A 21200-nucleotide genomic window follows, 5' to 3' on the forward strand; every position below is an offset into this window, starting at 1 on the left:
ACTATGCACATTTTTTACACAAGTACTTGACCAGGCTGCTCTCATATTGAGCACATCCAAAATGTGCCCATCTGAGACAAAACTCACACTGCACCTGAAGAGGGAGAAGGGGGGGTGTAAGTGTGTTAACCAACATTACGAATTTGATGAGAAAATAATTACTACAGTGGCTTGCAATAGTATTCGGCCCCCTTGAACTTTTCCACATTTTGTCACAGTACAGCCACAAACATGGATCAATTTTATTGTAATTCCACGTGAAAGACCAATACAAAGTGATGTACACGTGAGAAGTGGAATGAAAATCAAACATGATTCCAAACAGTTTTTACAAATAAATAACTGAAAAGTGGGGTGTGCGTAATTATTCAGCCCCCTGACTCAATACTCAGCTGCCAGTCTTTTAGGGTATGTCTCTACCAGTCTCTAGATGTGCAAAGCTGGTAGAGACATACAAAGTATGTGAAAGTATTCACTTTGTGAACATAACGTATCACATTTATATACAAATGAAAGATAAAAGTCACACATAAAAAGAACATTCATAAATCACAGACACATATAATACATATCACTATGTTTTTAATGGTGTGTCAGAAAGCCCTGTGCTCTAGATTATGTTACATGAAGTATCAAAATTAATAACATGTTTTTTTAAATCTACAAATGTTAACTGTCTCAAATGTCTCACTGCTTAACCCTCAGGGTCTGTTAAAAATCACCACCCTTTCAGCTTGTTAGTGGCCACAAGTGGCCACCTACAGATTAGGTCTGTAATTTTTTATTATTTTTGTTTATTTGCCATTTTTTTTGCATAAAGCTTTTAAGTAACTTCAGTTCTTTCCATAAATATAAAATAATTATTACTTTTTTATTTTTTAACCCTTTAAACACCAGTTTGTTTGTCCACTGCACCAGCTGGACGACAACCTCAAATCTCGCAATTTTATATAATTGCATTGCTACTGAAATTTCTTGTATTATTAATAGTAGAGTCTGGGGCATGTAATTGATTCACATCAACATTGATTATAATGCATTGTTATTTTAGTGCAGAGAGAGCAAAAACATAAAAAACCCCTTTCAGACTGTTCGTGGCCAAAAGTGGCCACCCCTTGTTTACATTTACAAAATGCTATAAAATTATTATATATTAAGAAAAATGTCCAGTTTTTTTTACATGATTTTTTAGATTAGCATCAGGGCTGTTCATCAAAATCAAAATTTCATTAAAATTCTGAAATTTAACCCTTTAAATACCAGTTTGAACACATAATCATAACAACTCATAAATAGAGAAAATCATAAAATCCCAGTTTTTTTTCTAAATAATACATGCCATCTGATTTATTTGCTAACCATGATGAAGGTTAGATGCATAGCAATAATTAACACCATCAATGACATTTATGCAACATTGTTTTTTTCTGCAGTGGCAGACAAACATAAAAAACCCCTTTCAGACTGTTCGTGGCCAAAAGTGGCCACCCCTTGTTTACATTTACAAAATGCTATAAAATTATTATATATTAAGAAAAATGTCCAGTTTTTTTTACATGATTTTTTAGATTAGCATCAGGGCTGTTCATCAAAATCAAAATTTCATTAAAATTCTGAAATTTAACCCTTTAAATACCAGTTTGAACACATAATCATAACAACTCATAAATAGAGAAAATCATAAAATCCCAGTTTTTTTTCTAAATAATACATGCCATCTGATTTATTTGCTAACCATGATGAAGGTTAGATGCATAGCAATAATTAACACCATCAATGACATTTATGCAACATTGTTTTTTTCTGCAGTGGCAGAAAAACATAAAAAACCCCTTTCAGACTGTTCGTGGCCAAAAGTGGCCACCCCTTGTTTACATTTACAAAATGCTATAAAATTATTATATATTAAGAAAAATGTCCAGTTTTTTTTTACATGATTTTTTAGATTAGCATCAGGGCTGTTCATCAAAATCAAAATTTCATTAAAATTCTGAAATTTAACCCTTTAAATACCAGTTTGAACACATAATCATAACAACTCATAAATAGAGAAAATCATAAAATCCCAGTTTTTTTTCTAAATAATACATGCCATCTGATTTATTTGCTAACCATGATGAAGGTTAGATGCATAGCAATAATTAACACCATCAATGACATTTATGCAACATTGTTTTTTTCTGCAGTGGCAGACAAACATAAAAAACCCCTTTCAGACTGTTTGTGGCCAAAAGTGGCCACCCCTTGTTTACATTTACAAAATGCTATAAATGTCCAGTTTTTTTTACATGATTTTTTAGATTAGCATCAGGGTTGTTCATGAAAATCAAAATTTCAATCAAATTCATAATTTTAACCCTTTAAATACCAGTTAAATCACATAATTGTAATGATTTACATAGGGATAAAAGCATAGAATCCCCATTTTTTTTCTAAATAATACATGCAAACTGATTTATTTTCTAACCATGATGGAGGTTAGATGCATAGCAATAATTAAAAGTATCAATGAGTTTTATGCATCTTTGTTTTTTTGTGCAGTGAGAGAAAAACAAAAACAAAAATCCCTCTCAGCTTGTTCGTGGCCAAAAATGGCCACCCCCTGTTTACATTTACAAAATGCTATAAAATTCATATATATTAAAACATTTTTCTACTTTCATTGACTTGATTTTTTAAATTAGCACCGCTTCTAGTCATAAAAACCAAAATATAATTCAAATTCTGATATTATACCCTTTGAATACCAGTCAGGTTATGTATTATTATAGTAAAAATAGTAATAAAGTTCACATCTTTTAGCATATAAATGGTGAAACCTAATATGTTTTTTTTATCATCATTGCAGGTCAGTAACAGTAACTGTCACAATGCTTTATTTTTACTTTATTTATTTATTTATTCTTTCTTTTTTTGGGGGGGGGGAAGAGATGAATGGCCAGTGACGCAATGTCACACATGGTGTGTTAGTGGCCAGTGACGCAATTTAATGACCAAATAAAAGAGCTCAATATTGAGCCGGAGAACGCAATTTCATTGTTCTTTGACAATGACAATAAAAATAAATACTTGAATACTTGAATACGATCCGCGTCCTCAGCCAGGGAGCGATAATCCTTCGTGCCCGGAAGCGGAGAGTTGGCGAGGCCGGCTCTCACGGCCGCGGCCGGCAGCTGTCTGAGGAAAATGTGGGCGAAGAGAAATCCCCCGTCGTCCGGTCCGAGAAAGGACAGCATGTGCGCCATCAGTTCGAGAGCCGTACCACCACCCAGGCCTGAGAGGGAGAGGAGCTTCTCGGCTCGCTCTGCGTCGGTGAGGCATAGCACCGAAGACGCACCTCCTTAGGGGCGGCGTACTCGGGTGGGTGAAGCGTCAACGCACGACGGGTTGCTAGCGGGTCGAGAGAAGCCACCACGTGGTGAAGGGCGAACTGGGCCTCCACGTGCACGAACCACGACGGGGGATCGTGAAGCCAAAAGTCCGGTGTTCTGACAAGGTAGGACGTTTGCGCCACAGCAAACGTAGCTGCAGCCGGAGGCAGAGGGCTGGCGCTGCTGATGCATCCAGAGCGGAGTCGGCGCCACCATCGGACTGCAGCATGTTCGAGTCAGGGGTCACCAATGTGGAGGTAAACACAGACGACACGAGAGCTGTCGATAAACACTGCTCGTTTATTGCTCATCACCACAGAACTCAACACTTTCACTCCAAAACACAACAACAACACTTCCTGAGAACTGGGTGTGAGTGGAGCCCTCCAGTGGTGTGGAGTGGAGTGAGTGGAGCCCTCCAATCATTGGGGGGGGGGGCTCCACCTCCATGCCCCCCAACCCCAATCCTCCCACAAAGAAGAGGATTCGGGCACTGGCTAGAACTCAACATCAGTGGTGATGCAGTCAGCCTCTTTGAAGATTGTCCCCTCATCTTCTGGAGAGCAGGTTTCTTCAACTTGGGCAGATGTATTTTCTTCAAGGACAGATGACTGCTGCTGTCCTTGCTCTCTGACCAGATCATATAGGCAGTGCTTGAAGCAGTGATGACCTTCTTGCCATATTGCCAGAATAAATGATCTGGAAGCTGTTAGGCTTACTTACAGCAGTAGCTCTGTCTGCACCTGCAGAAACTCCAGGACACGTTTACAAACAGTGTTTGTTGTTGTTTGCGCTCCAGCTGCAGCTGCAGGTTTGAACTCTGCAAAATGTCCTGTGATTGGGTTTTTTTTTGTTTTTGTTTTTATTTCTAGAGTTAATATTTTGGGTATGGTATCTTTTGATGAAAAATACAAGAGTAAAAGTGCTTTTAGCATGTGCTTCAAAGCTAAGTGACTGGGAACCTCAAAGCTCAATATCCTGCATCCACAGAAATTCACTGCAGCCTATGTAATGTTTGAATTTATTCCAGTCTATCTTGCAAATACATGTTTGTACTGCAATGTCATGCATAAACACAAACTATTAGATCCTTAAGATCAAACCTATGTCAAAATTGTTTCATTATTTTGGTCCATTGGAGTGTGGTAGGTCATCAAAGGCTGCTACTAGAAACTCAGAATATTACATGAAATTGCTTGCTTGGCCAAAAATGGGTAAATGATGTAATTTGGTAAAAAACATTAAAAACTACAATTTTCATGTGTTGACTTTAGAATGAAAGCAATTTTACCTAAATTGCATGATATAGTACTGTCAGTAACAAGGAATCAAAAAAGGTGGTTATAATGGGTTTCAATTGGCCACAAATGGCCACTATAGAACCAAGAGGAACTATTTAGTGTATAGTGAATATTATTGACATTATTAAGGAGCTGATGTTGAAAATTAAAAAATCTGACAAAAATACACACCTTTGGGAAGTTTAATTCCACTGGCATTAACAGAACAAAAATGCGAAAAAAAAAAAAGCGAAAAGCAAAGTGGCCACAAATGGCCAGTATAGAGCCCTGAGGGTTAAACACTGTCAGGGTTTTTTTTTTTATTATTTAAAATTACATATGTGTGTAATTTTGAAGTTTTTTTTTTTTTTTTAATTCTTTAAAGAACTGATAACCACGGATTTTATTAAACTTTCATCTACGACCATATGTTCACCTTTAGAAAAAGACCTAAGTCCTCCTGTCACTTTTCTAATATTTTATGTTATTATATAGATGTAATAACGCATAATTACCGGAATCTTTTGGCTGCACGGTCAGACTCTTCCTGCTCCAAAGAGTTTCTTGACGGATCGACAAAATACAGACAGCTGTCATCTGCATTTATGTACTGCGATAGATATATAAATTTTAAAAGTACATAAATTATGAAGAATGTGTTACTGAAACAAACTTTTTTTCACAGAAATGCTGCTTGTACTAACCAGAAACTTCCAGTGTACATTTCCAATGTTCACAAAGGATAAAATGGCTCTGTAGTTGTCAAAGTTCACCTGTGACATATTAGAAATTAATTACAAATTTGCAACAATACTTTTTCCATTTATCTCGAGACATTAATAAAATTTTAAAAAATTAATTCTAGAATATATTAATTTATTTTTTTTACCTTGGACAAGCTTTGTCTCCTGATTAGTTCTCTCTATAGAGGATCACATCGCTCGTGTAGTGGTTCATAATGTAGATATTATTCCCCAGATTTAGCCGAATGGCAGCAGAGTGAAGCTGACCCCCCACCCACTTGAAACGTAAAGGCAAATAGGCGGAGCGGTTAGTGCTACGTTTGTGCAGATTTGTGCAGGTAAAATTAGCGTTTGTGCTGCTACGGTTTCCGAGATATTAAACTTTATTTTATAGGTCATTCAAAGGTCACCATCCCCCCAGACTGCTCCAAAACAAACCAAAATGGTCTACTTTTTTAGTGCTACGTTTGTGCTGATTTGTGCAGGTAAAATTAGCGTTTGTGCTGCTACGGTTTCCGAGATATTAAACTTGATTTTATAGGTCATTCAAAGGTCACCATCCCCCCAGACTGCTCCAAAACAAACCAAAATGATCTACTTTTTTAGTGCTACGTTTGTTCTGATTTGTGCAGGTAAAATTAGCGTTTGTGCTGCTACGGTTTCCGAGATATTAAACTTGATTTTATAGGTCATTCAAAGGTCACCATCCCCCCAGACTGCTCCAAAACAAACCAAAATGGTCTACTTTTTTAGTGCTACGTTTGTGCTGATTTGTGCAGGTAAAATTAGCGTTTGTGCTGCTACGGTTTCCGAGATATTAAACTTTATTTTATAGGTCATTCAAAGGTCACCATCCCCCCAGACTGCTCCAAAACAAACCAAAATGATCTACTTTTTTTAGTGCTACGTTTGTTCTGATTTGTGCAGGTAAAATTAGCGTTTGTGCTGCTACAGTATCTGAGATATTAAAAGTTATATTTTTTGCTGATGACATCACCATCCCCCCAGACTGCTCCAAAACGGGCCAAAATGGTCTACTTTTTTAGTGCTACGTTTGTGCAGATTTGTGCAGGTAAAATTAGCGTTTGTGCTGCTACAGTTTTTGAGATATTAAACTTTATTTTATAGGTCATTCAAAGGTCACCATCCCCCCAGACTGCTCCAAAACAAACCAAAATGGTCTACTTTTTAGTGCTACGTTTGTGCTGATTTGTGCAGGTAAAATTAGCGTTTGTGCTCCTGTGATTTGAGATATCCTGTTATGGTTTACTGCTGAAAAATGTCTTTTTCAAATGACCTTTCACTTTGTGTGTTCACTTGTTCAATAAAGTTCTGTTAAAAAAAACCCTCTTGTTGTATTTAATAAGCTAAATTTGTAATAAGTGTATTTTTTTTTTTAAACTTCAATTTCTTTACTTCAATCACTTTTTGTTCATGAAACCACGATGCAAATGCTTGAGTATTTATTTTTTTTAGAGTGGATTAAAAAAACTTTATTGAAAACTACATTTGAACATTTTACACTCCCATGAACACTTTTTGAGAAACGAACAAGCTAGCAGTCTTTTGCATCAAATACACATTTTCTGGCAGAAAAAACAATTTTTTGGCATTACTGTGTCTGAAGGATTCTTAGAACAGCGTTCATCTGATTTCTGAACAAGGTAAGCTTACATTTAAAATACTGAGGTTTTAGTTACTGAGTTAATACATGATATAGCTAACTGTCTGGATCAAAAGGATTTTTTTTCAATGTTAAACATTTTCAAAAATGTCCAAGAAAAAAGTTTCTAAAGCACTTTAAAACATGTAGTACACTGGACTAAAGTGCTGTACAGTACATGGGTTAAATACTCAGACTCAATTTAATAAACTCACAAATTCAATAGCTCCATCTTAAAAACAATAATTCCACAAAATATGAAAGTGTAGATTGGTGGAGAACTTGGGGGAGGGGTTGCTCCTGGCTGTATATATAGTTCAGAAATCACATTTTGCTCCATCATAATCAGTGTGTTGTTTTTTTTTTTTTTAGATGCCTCGAAAGCCATCTGTAGACAAGGTTTCCATTTTTGCAGTTCTTTGCAATTCAAAAGAGGCCATAGTCCAAAATGGCAAAATAGCCACTCCAGCTGCATCAGTCTGGAAAGAGCTGAGTCAGCAGCTAGAAGACAAGATGTCAGCAAAGGCCCTGTACACTTTTGTGAAGCTAAATAGACACAACATCTGGTCAGCTTTGGAAATCAGTGATCAGGAAAGTAATAGTGAAGGAGAGTTAGATTCACATTGCATTTCTCCTGGACAAGAAAACTGTCAAGCTTTTGAACTAGAAGTCCCTTTTGAGGACTGGGTTAAATTTATTCCTGAAAAGGTTGAATACAATGACAAGTTTTCTCCTACCCAAAAAAGGGAATACACAATTTTGAAACCTGGCACTTGGACTCATATCATCAACGATCTTATATGGAAGAAGATCAAAAATACATGTACACTTGTGTTCCGTAGAGCAAAGTTCCATCCAACTGTCACCAATAAATATCTGGACATCAGAGGCGACTGTAAGGAGTGTCATGGCCAGTTAGAAATGTCATGTGACAGACAGCCAGCAATTAATAGTCCAATGGTGCTCCAGTGTTTCATGAGAAATACAGATTTCTCCCTGCACACTGGCCACTCCAAGCGGTTCATGTCTGGAAACCTGCGTGAACAGATCGCTAAAGAGCTGTGTGAGGGCAGAATGGAACCAGCTGTATGGAGGTCAGCGAGGGCAGCAGATCTGATGGATGTTGGAGATCCTGAGCCAAGCCACCTTCCAAATTTGGCCACACTGCGAAAAGCCAAACAAGAGAGAAAAGACTTGGAATTAGGAGATAAGGACCCCATTGCATCTCTGCAATTGTTAAAATATAGTGTTCCTCACAGTGGTAGCATCCGAGATATTGGACTGGACAAGTTTTTCTGTCACTACTGGAGTCAAACACAGATGCATGTTTATAAGACATTGTCAAAAAAATCTCCCCCAACTGTGTGTTTTGATGCAACCGGTTCAGTTGTGAAAAAACTGCTGAGACCAAATGTCAAATCTGGCCATATCTTCCTTTATCAAGGTATTCTGAAAGAAAACAATTGCCCCAGTGTCCCAGTGGTGCAAATGCTGTCAGAGAAACATGATGTTAATGCCATCGCAAACTGGTTGACAGAATGGATTCGTGCAGGTGCACCTGTGCCAAAGGAAGCTGTGAGTGACTTTTCTCTGGCAATTCTGGGAGCTCTGGTCAAGGCTTTCACTCCTCATCCTGATCTGAAGTCCTACCTTAATGAATGCTTTCATGTCCTTCTTGGAACCCAGTCTGCCAAACTCCCCCCTTGTTATATCAGGGTTGATGTTGCGCACTGCATCAAGATGATATGCCAGTGGGACTGCCTGAAGAAGAAAACACATTGTGTTAAAGATTTCTTTGTCAGGTCATTAGCAAAACTTCTTCAGTCTCAATGTTTGGACCATGCAAAACAGCTCCTACATGCTATCACTGTTGTGGCCCTCAGTGAGGCAGAAGGTGATGACAGTTCTGGAGCCCCTCTTCCTTCAGAAAGGTGCAAGAAATACTTGAAAGCCCAAATTGCTCAAGACTCCATCATCATTCCAGATGAACAGACGGAGGAAAGTGAGAGAGTGGATTCAGTGGATGAGATCCAGACTGACCTACGACAGTGGGTAACAGAAATATGTGAGGAGAGCAGGTCACTTGCTGCAGCAAACGGGGATAGAGATAATATTCACTTTCTCCCTGAGATTATTCCTCATATAATAAGACTGGCAAGTTACTTGCCACTCTGGACAGGAATAATGGTCCCTCTCTTCCAAAGCACCAGCATCACAGCAAGTTCAGCCACTGTTGAAGCTGAGTTCAAAAACATAAAACATGGCCTTTTCAAACATGACAACTTGCGTCTTCGAGTCGATCGCTTCATTGCTCGTCATCTTTCATTCATCGAGGGAAATATGCGGATTTGTTCTGCAAAAGAAAAGGTCAAAGATGAGGCAACAGTGGGATCACTGAAAGTCACAGATGCCAATTCTGGATCCATGACGACTCACAATGCAGAAGACAAAATAAAAATGGATGCTCACCCGTTTGTGGGATCTGATGCTGCCACAAACATTCTTCCGGCTGATGGGGATGCAGTTGAGAACTGGAGGGGCCTAGCTGTTCCACCCAAAAAAAGGAAGAGGACTTCCTACCTCTCTTCATGTACCGAATGGCTCCATGCAGATGAAACTTTTGGGGCCAAAAGAGTGAAAGTGGGATTATTAAAAAATGGAAACCTCCATCAGCCTATTAGATTAGGGGAATCGACAATCTCTGTGCTCAATACCTGTGCATTTGATGCATTTTTTCAGTGCTTATGTTGTGCCTTCTGTGACAGCTCCACATTTCAAAATGCTGTTCTGAAAGACAGTGAAAACCCAGTCCTGCAGCTGGTGAAAGCCATTGCCACAGATGGTGTGACCCAACAAACCTACAGGAGGAGAGCAGAGCTGCTTAGTGTAATGTTTGAAGCTGTCTCGTTGAGGTCTGCTGCGATCCAAATCGATGCTCAGTGCAATATCTCCGCTGTAATTGCTAAGACAATGAGGAACATCTCAAGTGTTTATTTTACCAAACACTGCTCCTCACAGCACTGCTACCTCAGCAAAGGGATGACAAGGGAAGTGCCATTTGTTTCTCCTGCCATCTCTGTCCTCAAAGAGTCTGGTATGGCTCATCTTGGCACGGCTGTGGAAGCAGGACTTGGCCTACCTGAGTCTACCTGCCTCAGGCCACTCTCCAATCCATCTCTGTGTCCATCAGAATTCAAAACAGAAGACAGCACCACAGGAAATGAGCTCTGTGCAGGGACAGTTACTCACAGCTACAACATTGGAGATATCGTGTGGATTGATACTGACCTTGCAAACCAAACAGAATTTCCACTGAATGAATTTCCCTCCAACCTGGTTCTCCAAGGAAAGTCGTTCACTTTGAGGGCATTAATTGCTTTCCATGGAAAGATGACCACTGATAGTTTGGGGCATTACACTGCATACTGCAGGAGAGCTCCATGTGTGTGGGAGTGCTATGATGACCTGGGAAATGGAGTGACAGGAGCATCTGAAAAGAAAAAAATACAACCCCATGCTGTGTTATACACAGTATAATGAGTGCTGCCTGCATTTTCTGTTTTATTTGGTTCATTACAGTTACATGTGTTCAAATGGCTAGTGTGTGTTGACAGTAAGTTCAGTTTTGCACATAAAGTTAAAGTTCTAAATTAAAAATCTTTTAACACTCTTTTCTTTGTCAGTCTGATGCATATTTGCTTTTACACACCCAGTCACCTTCACCCGTAGCCTTGAAAGTACCCGTTCCATTTTTCTGTCAATAATTTTTCTGTATTTGTTTTGTGTTTACCTGGTGGCTTAAGTCAGGGGTCAGCATCCTTTTCATTTCAAAGGGCCCCTTTTCCCCCTGCTGCTACAAAACCTGTCTAGAGCCTAAAAAAAGAAAGAGCCTATAAATATCTAGAAAATGAGTTGTTGTATCGTGTAAGCTATGTAAATAAAAATGCTTATTTTTAGATTTGATAAGACAATGAATCATCAAAGCTTTATAACGGAAAAAAGTATTTGTTAAAATGAAGCCAGCTACGTGAGTCCTTTCCATAATAATTGAAAATTAGGAAAGATGGGCAACCAACTTGAAAATTACAGTAAACAGATTTGAACCTAAGAAACATTAAATCACTTTTAAAAGCCTTGTACATTCAGTGAATAGTCAATGCAGATATTTCATTAAAAAAAAAACTGTTAACAGAACCCTTTCTTGTTGTCTTTATAATAAAAAAATGACTTACTTGGTCTTATAAGAGCCACAGTGGAGGGGCCGGAGAGCCACATGTTGCTTTAGAGCCGCAGGTTGAAGATCCCTCGCCTGGGTGCTGTGGAATATTCAGTTTTCTACACGTAGGTAACAACCTATCAAAGCAAACACTTCATTTTTTCTGAGACAGCTACATTAATAATAATGAACATATATAATTCAAAACAAAATCATAGAGGCCAACTGGGTATGTAAAAAATAATAATAATTTAGGTATACGTGAATCACTTCACATGAAACTCAGTTTTGCCACAGAAAAAATAAAAACTTTAGCCTACCTTGTGTACGTTTCTGCACTAGTAACAAAAGAAATATCAACCTTTCCGCTGAATAAATTGTGTTCCTAAAGTGTAAACTAATAAAAGTTAATATGCAGCAAGCCTAGAAAAAGTGCAAAACTCCACAGCTGCTGAAACTCACTGCCACAGACACTGGTGTTATACAGCGTAGGCCGTGATAATTAAAATCATTATATCTCAGATACTGTAGCAGCACAAATGCTAATTTTACCTGCACAAATCAGCACAAACGTAGCACTAAAAAAGTAGACCATTTTGGTTTGTTTTGGAGCAGTCTGGGGGGATGGTGACCTTTGAATGACCTATAAAATAAAGTTTAATATCTCGGAAACCGTAGCAGCACAAACGCTAATTTTACCTGCACAAATCTGCACAAACGTAGCACTAACCGCTCCGCCTATTTGCCTTTACGTTTCAAGTGGGTGGGGGGTCAGCTTCACTCTGCTCCGAAAGCCCCAGTGGTGCAGGAGACTTTCAATGACCTGAGGAGTATAATAAATAAGCTTTTATTACTTTGTAAACATGATAAAGTTTTGGAATACAAAGGTTAATAAAGATTTTTTTTACTTGCGTATATTCAGTATTCGGTCATGAGGATATGCCTGGAATGTCGATCTAAAGCAGTACTTACTGAATGTGTAGGGAACAACTAATGTTCTGCCCCAGCTTTAACGTTAACCTTATGCAGTACTTTTTTCTTTTTTTAATTAACTGGATTACATACCTCTCCAACAAGCCAGCTGTGTGGTCTAAGGGTCAGGAACTCACTGTGATGTATGACAAAGTTGTTACCTCTAATCTGAGATGGGACCACAGAAACAACAACTTCCGTTTACTGTTGTTTCCACAAATATGCGACCTGTGTCGCATATTTGTGGACAACACATTTGAAGACAATAGTAACTAAATTCAAATAATTCTTCTTATGAGAACATTCATTGTAATCGATTACAACGGTTTTAAATCTAATTTTTAAAAGTATTTTTGTACCTGACGCAACAACACGAAAACATCTCCAAATTTGACATAGATTTTAATGTAATTTATTTGAGATGTTAAACTACATTAAGAAATTAAAAATTGAGTCAGTTACTGTTGTTTTTGTAATATTAAGGCCAGTAACATGTAAAAGTTACATTTATTGTTGGACTGACATTTGTCATTTTTCTGTGGTCTGTACTTTTCATTCATCAACACATACATATAATAAAATCTAATATATAATTACAAAAATATGTACAAACAAACTTGGTTTTTCAAACAGATGACATAGTTATTGAATTGATTGTGAATGAGTTTGTTTGTGAAACATCACCTGTGATGCAGTGTCCTTTGTCAGACCGGTTGTTTTTCTCACAAGGTGCTCTGTCCTTTCCAGTGTAGATGGAGAATCCTCTGGCCCCTTGATTTGTGGTTTGAATTTAAACGAAAATATTTGTTACTGCTGTGATCATTTTAATTTTTTTATTAAGGAAAAAATTGCATTACCTTTTGCATGAATTACACGTTTTTAATGTTGATATATTTCACATAATACTCACTAAGTGCGGTGATTACAAAATCATAACAAATGAAGAAGAACAACATAGCCTGAATGTATTTAATGACTGCTAATTTTTATTGCACAATTTGAAAAGGGTTATTCTATGCATCAAAGATGCTCTAATTCTTAAGTTTCACTTATTATTTCATAATAATTACTTATTCATGCTTATTGTTATAATTGTTTTCTAACACTAAAGATGACAATTATACTTTAGAAATGGGTATACTCGCTGTCCTCCTGACATCAGAGAGTGGCTCCAAAAGGATCTCTTTGAAGGCCCTTTCCATTTCCTTCACGGTTGGATCATCGTTTTTTACCAGGTGTATTTCAAATGGAGGACTTGTGCGGTTCTTATGTTCAAAGTACTTTTTGATTGTGGTGACTACAACATCAGCACAAATTGAGACTGGAAAGTTGAATATTCCAGAGCTCACTGCTGGAATGGCAACAAAGGAAAATTTGTGCTCCTCTGCACATGTCATGACGTTCAAAATACCTTTAGTCAAAAGTTTCTTTGCATGGGATATCATGTGCACTGTTGGGTCATTCTGCAGACACGGGCCTACCAAATGAATCAGCTTCATGCAAGGTAGTTTGCCTGCTGTGGTAACTGCAACTTGTCCAGCCTTTTAATTTGCCATTTTTGGCAATGAAGAGATCACTCTCTGCTTGGATAGTATGTCCTCCAGTAGCAGACAGTGCCTTTGCAAGTCCACCCATGTGAGAGAGACTTTCATTAGCTGCATTAACAATTGCATCCACTTTGAAGGCACATAAATCTCTTTTCCGTACTGTGACCGATGCTTTATTAGCCATGTATGTTGCTATTTTTTGGCAAACGGCTATTTGTTCCTGGCTCTCATCCTACAAAGATAGACACATGTCAATTTTCAGAGTCATTTATGACAATAACACACAAAACATAAATGTAGACATTAAAAACATTTCTAAAAATACCTGGTTTTGACAAGCATCATATTGTTTGTGCTGTTCCTGTTTAAAGGTTTGAACAGTGTTCTTCCCTTTTACCTGTTAACAGAACATTTTTGAATGACTTTATATAATAGAATATATTATACAAAAGAATATGGTCATGAATGAGACAAACGTGTTCTGATTTGAGATGTATGTAACGAGTGAGCATCTGTCCTGCTGTTGGTGTACCATACAGGAACTGATATGACTGTGTATGAGTGCCTAGTCCCCTTAAAGGATTCTGTCCAACATTACATCCCAAGTAAACAGAGGAACTATGAGATAAAAACATTGTCAGTATGTGATGCCCGGTCCAGCTGTACAGAGAACATGCTAGTGTAGATTGCTAAATACAGTAGGTCTCCAAAAGACAATGATCACCCTTGAAAGCTTGTTTAATTCATATGCCCTTGGCCTACAACTGCTGAAAACAAAGCTGTACATGGTGTGACCAGCAAAAAGCAAAAAACCTGAGCTTCCTCCTGCACTTATGTCACCTATGGACATGCATTTTTTGGCATTAAAGTGGGGGTTCACTAAGGCCCATGCCTAGGTGTAAAAAAATGTCAAAACACATAAAGATTTCAGGTAATCAGTTGGAATACAGTTTGATAAAACATTGAAACATGGAGACGGATGATAATTTATAATTCCATCCATCCATTCGCTTCCGCTTATCCTTTTCAGGGTTGTGGGGGGTGCTGGAGCCAATCCCAGCTGTCATAGGGCGAGAGGCAGGGTACACCCTGGACAGGTCGCCAGTCTGTCGCAGGGCTAACACACAGGGACAGACAACCATTCACACTCACATTCATTCGCACATTCACACCTAGTGGCAATTTGGATTATCCAATTAACCTATCCCCACAAGCTGCATGTCTTTGGACGGTGGGAGGAAGCCGGAGTACCCGGAGGGAACCCACGCAAACACGGGGAGAACATGCAAACTCCACACAGAAAGACCCCGGCCTGATGGTGGAATTGAACTCAGGACCTTCTTGCTTTGCGGCAAATTTATAATTGATGCTTTATAAATAGTCAAAGCAGACGCTTTACCCCAGAGGACCAAAGGAGTATGGCAATCGGGAGGACATCACAAGGTTTAATTATTGAAAATAATGGGAACATGATGACTTACCTCAGTTTTCTTTTTCTTCAGTGGCAGTTCTGTCACTAACGGTGACACATACACACCTTTTCGTTTAAGGCGTTTGTCTTTCCATTTCCACGCGAAAAGACTGTTGATTACACATACATACTTTTAATGCTTACTTATTTTATTATCTCTTAATTCTATAGTCATAGCCAAATGTTTTCACTTTTTCTTAGTTTCTTGTTCTAGTTGTATAAAACACAATTTTCATTATTAGAAAGTTATTCATACCTTTTTGTCTTGATTTTTTCATGTCTGCATATTCAAGCAGGAGGGCATCGTGCATTTTTTGACAAATTTCCACAAAGTCATCAAGCCTTGTCAGTCTCCTTCTCTGGATACGGATTTTTTTCAAATCCCACTGGCTTTTCTCCATGATTCCTTGGGTTCTGTTGTCTTGTGTAAAATTCTTAAATGCAATAGTACATTGTTTAAGTCAGTATCTATGTATTGTAAATTTATATACAATTTATGTTTCTTTTTCACTTATTCTTCTGGCTATGATACCTGGTTCTTGGATTGCTGAATGTCACCATAGAGTTTACTGAGCTGCTGGTAAGCAGGACCAGTACCATGATGTCCAAGATCCCCTAAGGAGAATACAAGTAATTCAAAAACATAATTAAAATGGATAATTCAACATTTAGCACATTTACATCAATTTAAGATAGTAATACATTATTGATGACCACAAAGTTGCATGTGGTAGAAGGTGATTTACCAGACCGGCAATAAATTTGGGTGCATGAAAAATGTTTCTTTCGCCCTCACAGTCCAGTGTTGCATTGTCAACAATTGTCTGGAAATGGGTCTTCAAGGGGGCATTCTGAACATCAGTCTGTAAAACAGATATATATCTGTATTCAGCAAGTTATCAAACCATAGAAAAATTAATTATATAAAATGTCATTGTGGTTTAAAATACATATTTTTAAAATAATGTGAATTCGTTAATTCATTTGGGTCAGACACAAGTAAAAATGTTATTAATATGGTTACTTAAAAAATAAATCTTAGCTAACCTTGTAATCTTCAGCAATCACAGTCTTTTCATCCAAATCCAGGGTCCCCCGTTTTTGCATAAGGATTTTCAAGTTGTTGTAGTGTTTTGTTACGTTCCTTCCACTACAAGGACTGCAAAACACTATTGCTGCACTATGGACAACATCATCCATGTCTTTTAAGTAGTGCTGTCAATAGATTAAAAAAAATTAACTAACTAATCTCACAATTTTCTGTTATTAATTGCGATTAATCTCAATTACTTTATTAATAGCCTGGCTCCAATTACATTTTTTTTATTCTTTATATTTTAAGTAATTATCGTTGTTCACCGAAGTCCAGTGGTCTCCGGTGAGAGCGACATTCCTTACTTGCACAAGCTTGCTGGACTGCTGAGCCCTCTGGTCCCCATACAAAGTGTGCAGTCTCGACACAATGGTTCCTCTCGAGGGCAGATTGTAACACTCATCTCCTGATGCAGCACGAATGACTTCTCTCAGTCCATCATCTTCTACTATGCTAACTGGTCGGCAGTTTTTAGCTATCCAAACAACCAAGGAATTGGTTACCTTTTCTCTCACATTTTTTGTTATTCGTCCACAAGCACCATACTCCTGAAGCGTAGACTGGCGAGGTCCCGTAGAGGTGGATTCAGTTGGGTGTTTTGCTCTCAGGTGATACGCCAGTGATGAACTGCTTCTGTGGTACTTGAATTCAGCGTTGCAAATTGTGCATCTTACTCTCGTTTTGTCCAACAAGCCATCAGGCAACTTCTTAAAGAGAAACTTTCCACCCAAAAGTCCGCCCTCGTCCATGCTTGCGTGTGTTAGCTAGTGTTAGCTAGATAGTAGCATGGTGTCACTTCTTCTAATCATTTCTGTCAGGCCAAACGCCAGCATAGCACACTGTTGCCCCCTCCTCCAGAGGTGCTCATGAATTTAAAGGTCTTAGATTACAGGAAATTAATAAAAAAACAAAATCAGCGTTAAATTTTTTTAATGCATTAAACATTTCGCGTTGATCTTAACAATTAACGCGATAATTTTGACAGCACTACTTTTAAGTTATCCCAGCATGCAAGGAGCCCAAACACATGCATTCCAAGCCTGTAGTTCTCTGGAATGCTGGGAAAATGAACGAATGAAATCACTGTTAGTAGGACCTTTACATTACAAATCTTGTATTCTTTTTTAATTATTGATATAAATGTTTTTTACGAAGGTCCTTGGCATTTTTCATGACATGGCTCAAACATCGATGAAGAATGGGAATGTTGAATTGCTGTGCTGAATGCTGGCCACTCAGTAAGACATAGTACTTCTGCAGCAGATCCTCTAGACTTGTTCTGCAGAATGTCATGGAAATGGATCGGAGGAGTACCAGGGATCCATCACACATGAACATGACAGGCCTGTTGTAGGCCCGATTACCAAATGCTCTGACCAGATCAGTCTGAAAGGCCTGCAAGAAGTATGTCACAGAGGCTGTAGTGTGGTCACATGTGACATATGTAGCAACTGGAAGAGGAGAAGCACCTTTGGATGGGTTTCTGACAACCAACTCATACACATAGTATGGTGGCGTTCCAGCACTTTCTTTTCTTATTATACTTCCAGTGGCATCAAAGTACACAATGTCTTCTTTGCATCTTTGATGGAAAACTGACCAGGTTTTCTTAGACCACAGCATTACGCCCTTTGGATGCATCAGAATCTTCTGCAGTACGTCCTTTTCAGTGTCCTGATACTGTTGAATTATCTTTTGTAAGCTAATCAACTCGTTGGGATCTGCTCTACTGGCTTTTCTTTCAGACCATGTAATGTTTTTCAAGATTTCTTTTGTTGGAGCATCATCCCTGTTGCCAGATTGGATCACCTTTTGTGGCACTTTCTGTAAAGACTCCAAGTACAAGCTCCTTGGTAATTTGTTTTTGAGGAGTTCTCCAGCACTTTGACGTGATTGTGCACGCACAGGCCGCCTTTTCAGCTCTTTGTTATTATGGCAGACCTCACCTCCTTTGAAAACGACTTCTGCTTTCAGTGTCTCTTTGTCATAAACCACCACAGCCACAGTGACAGGGCAGTCCTGAAATCTGCAGTACCCCATAAACCTGAAAACCGGTGCCTTTGATCTTGAAGAGAGTTTTTTCACACTGTCTCCGAAATCCAAAACTGCAGTACGGATTAAGGGTTCTGACTCCACTGGCAATTATATTTGTCCACTTGCAGTCCTTTAAATAGTCTTCCTGACTGATGTTGCCGTAACTCCTTCCATTTATTCTCATTTATGAAGAAGAAACTTTTCTGCTGTGGCAAACCAGATGTGAAAAATATTTCTTCTGAACTGCTACTGTCTGTGTTGACCTTAGCTGATTCATCTGATTCATTCCTCTGCAACATTCAGATATACATTAAAAAAAAATATATATATATATATATAAACACTTTCAATGTTTGTCACTACAGTGTCTCTATGAAAATCCTTTTTCTATGCCAACAACATAACAGGTAGCATTTAGATTTTTGGACATACACGCGCTAACTAACACAGCCCTTGTTAACGTTTATTTGCTAAGAAACTATCTCTAAGTTCTAAATTGTAAAATTCACAGTGCAAATTACTGTAATTAACACTATAGTTAAAAAACACAAGCACTAATTCACTGTGTAATACACATTCCCTAATTGATTTATTAATATTAATAATGTTATACTATGTTACATATACATTTTGAGTGGCTCCTAAACCACAAAAACAAGCTGTTAAAGACCGTTGCTCCGAACGGACTTTACAATCATTATCACAATCACCATGACTTGAAAGAGTCATTGTGTCAAGCCAATGCAAATCGTTGCTTAAAAGAGAATTTATGACCTTATGTGACAAAAACACTTTTGTAAGATGAGTTATTTATCATGGTGAACAGTGTTACTTATTATGGTTGTTTTACAAGTAATGCAACCAAACATTGATTTTGTTTTAACGTATTTGTTCGTACTAGAAAATGTTACGTATTTTTCAATTATCTCAATGTGTTATCACTTCTTTTTCTTAATGAATATATATATTTAAGAAAAGATACAACATCAAAAGTCAAACGACTGAACAGTTTTCACTACGCTTAAATGGAGGGTGTTACTTTTAAATGTACGCCTAAGAGTACAAAATCTAATCTTAGGTATATGTTATATTTCTATATATACTAACCAATGGAGAGCATATATCAATATTATTGAAGTTTTCAAATTCTAAAAATTATGATTTTAGACACATTTCTGGACAAAGACTATATACAAAGCGCAAACAATCTAAAACAATTTTCTCTAATTAGACTGAGGAAAATAACTGGCATTAAAAGGCTGGAATGTTCTCGTTTCTTGTTAATAGTCCAATTTTAGTGTTAATTACTCACCTTTCCATTTTATTGTTGGTGGGTAAACCGAAAATTTTTGTCCACGTAGGCCTCGAAGAAAAGTTCAGTGTACTAATAATAATTATGTAATGACAGCGTAACCACATAACCGTTTCCTGTCGCAATGAAAGCTACTGTGAGATTATTCTATTATCTTATGCCACGTTATACCCCTAATTAAAGATTGTGAAACTATTATGTAGTTTTAGTTTGCATTATTCTCCTGAATTAGAAGAAGGTGATAACTATTACATTTGTGAAACTGGTTTGTATTACATTGGACTGCTGATTTATTGTGAATGAATGATATTGTTTTATGATGCATTATACTGCTGAGTTATAAGAAATACTGTTTTCAGAGAGTCAGGACCTTGTTTTCTGATAATAGAGGAGACGGAGAGCACATTCCACGGAAGCTTCACTCCCACAGTTGTTGAAGGCAGACGAAATAGGGAGCCAAGGCCATAAGTTAGGCTCGTTTTTGATTAGAGAGTCCCAAACATGATAGCTTGAACCAAGTTTGAATAATTAAGAGACCAAGTGAGGAGATACGTGAGGGAGGCGTAGTAGGGAAAGGTGTTTGTTTTGTCTCATGTCTCAGAGGGTGTTGTCTCATTCCCTGGGCCAGAGGACGGCTAGAGAGGGTCAGAGCGAGGGCAGTGGACCTGGGAATGGTGACCCGGGCCCATCATGCCATTGATGGACATGGAGGCAGCTGAGTGGGCCGAGGAGTGACACAGCGCAACGTATGGTGACCTCTTGTGGTCAAGAGTTCAAGAGAGGGAGTGTGGAGATCAGGGAAATATTTTACTGCTACTATTCATAACCATCATTACCATTACATTAATTATAATTTCATCAAAGCATTCATTCAATAGATTACACATGTTCTTAGTTAAGGTTATTACACCTATCACAGAGAGCTTCTGTCTGGTAAAAGGTCAGAAGCGTCAACGGGCGGGGTGAGGCAGAGTGCATTTTGAGGTTGAGACACACACACACACACACACACACACACATACGGGTCTATGTGGTATGGCGGGACTATACTACGTCAATCCGCCCGGTGGTGGTTTAAGTGGACTACCCTTTTGAAAGGACTTAGAGCCAAGGGAGCGAGGTTAAAGTGTTCGAAAAAATCTGAAAAAAATTTGGGTCACTTCAGACCTCATACACTCCCTATAGAAGTCTAGATACACTGATACACACCAACCAGACTCTATTGTGTTTTCTGGAGACATTGTCCACTTGACAACAATGTGTTTTATGAGGTCCAAAAAAAACAATATTGGGTCTTTAAAGGGACAATGATGTAATATGTAAATAGCTCATCATTACCATGAATACACATCTGACAGGACACAGGATTACTGGAACATCATTTTATTAGTGTTCTTGGATCTGAACATTAATTTTAACCATAAATAAAAAAGAAATCTATGGACAAAAATGCCCACGCTTCCCACAGAAATATAAAAATATAGAAAACAGAAAAATT

The 21200-nt window shown here is 38.1% G+C and overlaps 1 protein-coding gene across 1 annotated transcript; it reads right to left on the minus strand.

Annotated features, from left to right (window-relative positions):
* Positions 1 to 17320: 17320 nt before the first annotated feature.
* Positions 17321 to 18396, minus strand: LOC146614002 (uncharacterized). The gene is made up of 2 exons (XM_085378602.1): positions 17493 to 18396; positions 17321 to 17409 (listed from the first exon to the last, which is right to left on the minus strand). Exons 1-2 carry the CDS (start codon positions 18394 to 18396, stop codon positions 17321 to 17323), a joined length of 993 nt encoding a protein of 330 aa, XP_085234728.1.
* Between the last annotated feature and the right edge of the window lie 2804 nt (positions 18397 to 21200).

This window comes from Diplotaxodon limnothrissa, linkage group LG18, assembly GCF_057381915.1.
Source record: "Diplotaxodon limnothrissa isolate DT_005_m linkage group LG18, D_limnothrissa_male_GT1.1, whole genome shotgun sequence".
Lineage (NCBI taxonomy): Eukaryota > Metazoa > Chordata > Actinopteri > Cichliformes > Cichlidae > Diplotaxodon > Diplotaxodon limnothrissa.